A 7,641-nucleotide genomic window follows, 5' to 3' on the forward strand; every position below is an offset into this window, starting at 1 on the left:
AAAGAAATATGTATGTATATGTTATGTTTTTAGAATCCTTACATATGTTCTATTTTACAAGGTTCAACCAACAATGTCGAAAGAAGGAATGTCCATCACACTCCTTTTGGAAGTACTAAGCAAATATCCAATTTTGTTGAGAGGATTCCGTTATCAGATATTACAAATTGTATGTTTTAAATTTTATAAAACAAAAGATTTGTTTAATCTTAAGTTTTATGAATTGTTATATATATCTGATTTTACAAGCTTCAATATAGGTGGAATATCTAAAATTGAATTACAAATGAGTGATGAGATGTTACCAGATTCTGTGGTTAAGAAGATTCATGGAGTTTCTAAAGGTATAAGATACGAATGTAAATTCCTATTAACTTTTCAATATGTAGAAAACTTATGTTGACTTATAAATTTACTAAGTCTGTAGATTATATTGATCATGGAGAGGTCATATTTGTGTGTTGTAAATGTGATGCAATGTTATGGGAAGATGAAATTCTTAGGGGAAATAAAAAACGTAACAAAACATCCTATTCTCTTTGTTGTTCAAATGGAGATGTTGAGCTACCACGACCGCCTACACCTCCTCCATTACTACGTCATTTATATAAAAGTCAAACCTCACAGTCTCGCAATTTCAGGGATAATATTCGAACATATAACATGATGTTTTCCTTCACGTCTCTTGGTGGGAAGGTTGACAAAAGTTATCAGAGAGGTAAAGGTCCTTATGTATTTAGACTACAAGGTCAGAATTATCATCGAATGGGTAGTCTACTTCCGTACGATGGGGAAGAACCTAAATTCTCCCATCTTTACATATATGATTCACAAAACGAAGTTGTAAATCGTCAAAAAGCAGTAAGGTAATTTCTTTATGATAATTGTGGCATTTAAGAATATATATTTTGCTTTTCAGTATATTTACATTCATTATCATTTGAAATGAATGTAAATTTTAACATTTTATATTTATGGCAGTTCTCACATAGAATGCAAAACTACAAGAAACAACCAGCTTGATAGTACAACCATAGAGGGTCTTAAAGATATGTTGGATTCTTGCAATCCTCTTGTCCAATCCTTCAGAATGGTAAGAGATTGTTTTCAAGAAAATGAGTTTCAAGATGTAAGCTTGAAGCTTATTGGAACAAGAGATAAGGATGGAAGAGTTCACAATTTGCCAACAGCATCAGAAATTGTTGCTTTAATACATGGTGATTTTGATGGAGCATTTGATAAACGGGACATTGTTGTTAGAAAGAAGTCTGGTGGTCTTCAAAGAATTAATGAGCTTTATCCCTCTTACCTTGCTTTGCAATATCCACTTATTTTCCCATATGCGGAAGATGGTTATAGAGTTGGTATTAAACATAAAGGGATTGCGATTGATGATGAGGTACTTAGAACCAATCTTACAATTAGAGAATTCTTTTGTTACAAAATTCAAGATAGACAGATCAGTTTTCATTGTTAGTTAATGCGAAAAAACTATTTCAGCAGTTTTTGGTTGATGGATACACGATGATAGAATCTGCCAGGTTGAATTATATAAGGACACAACAACTTAAACTTAGAGTGCAAAATCTTAAGAATTTGAATGCTACTATTGAAAGTGGAGAGAATAATGCCTCAAGTTGTGGTAAACCTATACTTTTACCTTCATCATTTACTGGTGATTCTAGATATATGATGCAAAAGTACTTGGATGCTATGGCAATTTGCAAGTCTGTTGGATATCCTGATTTATTCATAACGTTGACTTGTAATCCAAACTGGCCTGAGATTTACAGGTGTTTGCACGATAAAGCTCTTAATGCTGAAGACAGACCGGATATTATCTCTAGAATATTTAAGTGTAAATTGGATCATCTTATAAAAGATTTCAAGAAACATAAATTCTTTGGTGATATACAAGGAGGTACCCTTTAGTTATATTTTTTTACTTTGAGCATCTAATTATATTTATCTAACAGCCCACTGTTCAAAAATTTCAGTTATGTATACAGTGGAATTTCAGAAGCGTGGACTCCCACATGCTCACATATGTTTGTTCTTGGGTGCTGAAAGCAAATTTCCAAATGCATTTGATATTGATATTGATCGTGTTATTACTGCTGAGATACCAGATAAAGAAAGAGATCCTGAATTATATGAGCTTGTCAAGCAATTTATGATTCATGGACCATGTGGTACAGACAACCCACTTTGTCCATGTATGGTTCAGCAAAAGTGTTCTAAAAAGTTTCCCAAAAAAATATGTAGATGAGACTTGTGTTGATTCTGAAGGATATCTTGTCTATCGTCGCCGTCAAACAAGTAATACGGTAGTAAAGAATGGTGTGACACTTGATAATAGATTTGTAGTTCCTTACAATGCTCTCCTGCTCAGAAAGTATCGGTGCCACATTAACGTTGAATGGTGCAACCAGTCAGGTTCTATCAAATGTTTGTTTAGATATATTAATAAGGGGCCTGATAGAGACATTGCTTTTGTTTTTCAAGCCAATAGCACCAACAATAATACGGAATAGAATGTAGCTGTAGATGAGATAAAAGCATACCTTGATTGTAGATATATCTCTGCTTGTGAAGCTGCTTGGAAAATATTCATCTATGATATACATTATAGATATCCAGCTGTTGAAGTATTACCTTTTCATTGTGAAGATGGTCAGAGTATTGTGTATAACGATCATGATAATTTATGTGATATTGTTACTGATCCAACTGTGAAAATGACAATGTTTACAGAGTGGATGAATTGTAATACAGTCGATGAATTTGCCAGGACATTGAGGTATGTTCAGTTTCCAGGATATTATGTATGGAATGCTAAAAATCGCAAATGGAATCGAAGAAAGCATCCATATGGATCAATTGGGAGGGTACATTATGTCCCACCATCACTTGGTGATTGTTATTACTTAAGGATTTTGCTGAATCATATTAAGGGACCAACCTGTTTTGAAGATATAAAAACAGTTGATGGGCAAGTTTTTGAAACATTTAAAGATGCATGTTTTTCACGAGGGCTGTTGGATGATGATAAAGAATATGTTAATGCTGTCAAAGAAGCTAGCACATGGTCAACCGGAGATTTATTGAGGACCTTTTTTGTAATGTTGTTGTTGTCAAATTCGATATCTCGTCCTGGTGTTTTTTGGTCAGAAACGAAGTCCCTGTTATGTGAAGACATTCTGTATCAGCAACGAAAGATAACTGGTATTGCAGGTAATGTTATTATTTTATTAAAGTTATATCCAATTACATTAAAATTATGCAATAGCTCTGTTATTGGGAAAAAACTAATACTTTTTTCAACATTCGTTTTAGATTTGGATCTTCAACAGGAAGAACTTGAAAATATCTGTCTATCTGAAATTGAAAAGTTGCTACTTACCAATGGAAGTACAGTGAGAAATTTTGATGATATGCCAAGTGTTCCAGACAATTATGTTTCATCGTCGAACAATCGATTGATAATGAAAGAATTATTGTATGACAGACTAGCTCTTCAAAGGGAACATGATCGTTATGTAAAGTGTTTAACTGCCGAACAGGAAAAGATATATAAAATTGTTATGTAAGCGATTGAAAAAGGTGATGGAGGTGTGTTTTTTGTATATGGTTATGGTGGAACTGGAAAGACGTTTCTTTGGAAGATATTCTCAGCTGCATTACGATCAAAAGGTGAAGTTGTATTGAATGTTGCATCCAGTGGAATTGCTTCACTTTTGCTGGATGGTGGTAGAACTGCTCATTCAAGGTTTGTAATTCCAATCAACATTAATGAGAATTCAATATGTTCGATAGAGCCTAATACTGAATTAGGTGATTTAATTAAAAGAGCAACATTGATTATTTAGGATGAAGCACCTATGACTCACAAGCATTGTTTTGAGGCTCTTGATAGAACAAGGAGAGACATATCACGTTCCAGTCAACCGAACATGCAATCGAAGCCGTTTGGGGGAAAGGTCATTCTATTTGGTGGTGATTTTAGACAAATTCTTCTGGTCATCCCTAAAGGTACCAGAACAATGATAGTCAATGCTTCTTTGAATTCTTCTTATATATGGCGGCACTGTAAAGTACTAAAGCTAACTGAGAATATGAGATTAAGAGTTGGTTGTCAGGAAGCAGATTTGGAAGAAATAAAGGAATTTGGAGAATGGATTTTAAAACTTGGTGATGGTCTGCTTGGTGAAGAAAATGATGGTGAGATTGATATTGAAATACCAGATGATTTACTTATTCATGACCAAGTCAATCCTATTTCTTCTCTCATTTCATATATATATCCGGACATGAATAAGTTTTTGTGGGATTTAACGTATTTCCAACAAAGAGCGATTCTTGCTCCAACTAATGAAGTAGTGGATTCAATAAATAAAGAGTTGTTAGAGAGTCTGCACTGTGAAGAAAAGGTTTATTTTAGTTCAGATAGTTTATGCCAATCGGAGGAAGAATCAGAGCTTAATATGGCGTTGTTTCCTCCTGATGTGTTAAACAATCTTCGTTTATCTGGTTTACCTAATCATAAATTAGTACTGAAAGTTGGTGCTCCAGTGATGTTACTCAGAAACATTGATCAGGCAAATGGATTGTGTAATGGTACACGTTTACAAATCACGAAGCTCGGAAAAGTTGTGATTGAAGCAAAAATTATCACATGGACTAATATAGGTCATCATACTTTGATTTCAAGACTGAAGATGACACCTTCAGATAAAAGAATACCAGTGAAGATTTCTCGAAGACAATTCCCACTTTCACTGTGTTTTGCTATGACAATAAATGAAAGTCAAGGACAATCATTGGAGCGTGTTGGTTTATATCTTCCACGTCCAGTGTTTAGTCATGGCCAGCTCTATGTTGCTGTATCTAGAGTAAAAAGTAGGAAGGGATTGAAAATTTTGATTTGTGATAAAGAGAAACGAGTCTGTATAACCACTACTAATGTAGTTTACAAGGAAGTTTTACAAAATCTATGATGATACTAAACATCTGTCAACCTGGCAACGTCTGTTGGGTATAATGGAGGAACTGTTGTTAGGAAATGTTTGTTGAAAAGCAATACAACTTTTTGAAAGCATCTGATACTTGCTCTGCATTAAGCTTATCCTGAGAACACATGTTGTTAATAACATTGTTCTCTTAATATCTGTTTTACTAACCTCTGTAATTTCTGTTGACTGACCTTTGTAACATGGGTCGACTAACATCTGATAGTTACTATCTATTTAATCATCTGGCAAGCTCTCTTGGAGATAATCGATGACAGTTCTTAGTAAAGTCTGTTGGAAAGCAACATAAGTTTTTAACAGTTAATAGACAATAGTGGTTTGCTATTAACATAAAGGAATTGATGTTGAATAAACCTATTGACCATTAGTGTATATTAATTTTATAAGTCTGCACTAATTAATTTTTTTACTCTCTGTTGAATTCTAAATGAGATGTTGACCAAAAGTCTAACTGATGTTTACCAAAAGTCAAACAGTTATTGACCAAAAATCAAACAGATGTTGACCAATAGTTAAACAGATGTTGACCAAAAGTCAAACAGATTTTGAACCACTAAGAATTATAGTTTGCCAACAGTGGTTTGACTTTGGTCAAACAGACTTTTTGAAAACAGTGGTTTCACTTTAAGCAATTATCAATGGAATTGGTCAACTTTATTTGCAAAAATTGGTTTTAACTTTATTTGAATTTAAATTACAAGTACCATATATTTCTCATTCTTATTGCAAGAATTGTCTTCGATCTCAGATGGTTTTGAAAACAGTGGTTTCACTTTACGCTATCCATTTGGTAAGCTCTGTTGGAGATAACGGATAACATTTTTTAGGAAAGTCTGTTGGAAAGCAACTGAAGTTTTTAACAGTTAATAGAAAATAGTAGTTTGTTATCAACATAATTGAATTGTTGTTGAATAAACCTATTGACCATTAGTGTATATCTCTTTTATAAGTCTGCACTAATTATTTTTTTTACTCTCTGTCAATATGAGCTATGCATGGTTTTCTAAGAAACGACCCGTCTTTTCACACGGGTCTTACCGCTAGTCTACTATAATAAAAGAAACCAAGTTTTGGACACGTGGCATTCATTGAAGGCATCCTCAAATTTATACTTATCTTATATTAACTAAATAAATTAATATTAAATCTTATCATACTTAATAAAATATTATCCTTAAATCTAAATTGTTAATTTAATATATTTTTAAAACAGATATCTCTCTTTCCTACTTATCTTATATATAAATAATAAATTAATATTAAATGTTATCCTAATTTATTAAAAATATAACTTTTTAATTATTTGATATACAAAATTATATTTATTCAACAAGTCTAGAATGCAGGGTTTTGAAAAATATAACTTTTTTTTATTTTTTACTATACAAAGTTACATTTATATAACCCGTGTAATACACGAAGTTTTCAAAGATATAACTTTTTTATCATTTGCTATGTAAAATTAGATTTATTCAACACATATAATACAAGAGGTTTTTTAAGGATATAATGTTTTTATTATTTGGTAGATTTTTCGACCCAACTATACACGGGTTTTTTAAAGATACAACGTTTTTAGTATTTAATATACAAAATTACATTTATTTAATATGTGTAATACACATGGTTTTTAAAGATATAACTCTTTTTTAGATCTATTCAACACGTGTAACATACGGGGTTTTTAAGGATGTAAGTTTTTTTTATTATTTGGTAGATTTATTCAACCCGATTATACACGGCTTTTTTTAAGATACGACGTTTTTAGTATTTAGTATACAAAATTATATTTATTTAATCTGTGTAATACACATGGTTTTTAAAGATATAACTTTTTTTATTATTTGATATATAAAATTACATTTATTTAACCCGTACAATATACGAGGTTCATAAAAATATAACTTTTTTTATTTAATACATAAAATTACATTTATTCAACTCATGTAATACACGGGGTTTTAACCTAGTTATCTATAAGAGATGCCCTAATATGATGACAAGTGTCCCTAAACTGGTTTCTTTTATTATATAGTATAGATTTTGTGTATAAAAAATTAATATGTAATATTATTATTAAAAGAAATGAGGCACCAGAGAGTGACACGTGTACAAAAAGATTTTCATTTACTAGTATAGGAAGATAGGGTGTGGTTCCACTCAGTGGCGGAACTAGAAAAAAAATTCAGGGGCATCCTAAATTTTCTTTTACTTAGGCCTATCTCTGAGAATTCGAGTGCCACTAAGGGGCTTGTAAGGCTTAAAAATTGGCCTTCATTTTTTCTTTTAATAATAATAATAAGTAATTGGGATAATATTAGGGTTTTAATTAAATTAGGAGGGGTAAATATGTAATTTCACACAAAACTAACGTTCCTTTAGATGACAAGTTAACGGAGGGGCCAAGATCGATGCAATTGGAAGTTGTCAGGGTAAGGCAACAATTTTTTCAAAATAGAGGGTAAGAGTCTCAGCAGGGTAAAACTCTAAAGGGTACAATTGCAGTTTTCTCATAATATTTTTTTACTACTAAGCAAAAAATGCAATTCGCTAAATCATATGCTTTGAAAAAAACTATTTTATTGTTTTTTTCCTTATATTATTTTAACTT

The 7,641-nt window shown here is 31.9% G+C and overlaps 1 protein-coding gene across 1 annotated transcript; it reads left to right on the top strand.

The window, feature by feature from the left end:
* Window positions 1–4,115: 4,115 nt before the first annotated feature.
* On the top strand, window positions 4,116–4,997 carry LOC110919685 (ATP-dependent DNA helicase PIF1-like). The gene is made up of 2 exons (XM_022163948.1): window positions 4,116–4,276; window positions 4,703–4,997. Exons 1-2 carry the CDS (start codon window positions 4,116–4,118, stop codon window positions 4,995–4,997), a joined length of 456 nt encoding a protein of 151 aa, XP_022019640.1.
* The last annotated feature ends 2,644 nt before the right edge of the window (window positions 4,998–7,641 follow it).

The sequence above is a fragment of the Helianthus annuus genome, chromosome 16 (genome assembly GCF_002127325.2).
Source record: "Helianthus annuus cultivar XRQ/B chromosome 16, HanXRQr2.0-SUNRISE, whole genome shotgun sequence".
Taxonomy (NCBI): Eukaryota; Viridiplantae; Streptophyta; class Magnoliopsida; order Asterales; family Asteraceae; genus Helianthus; species Helianthus annuus.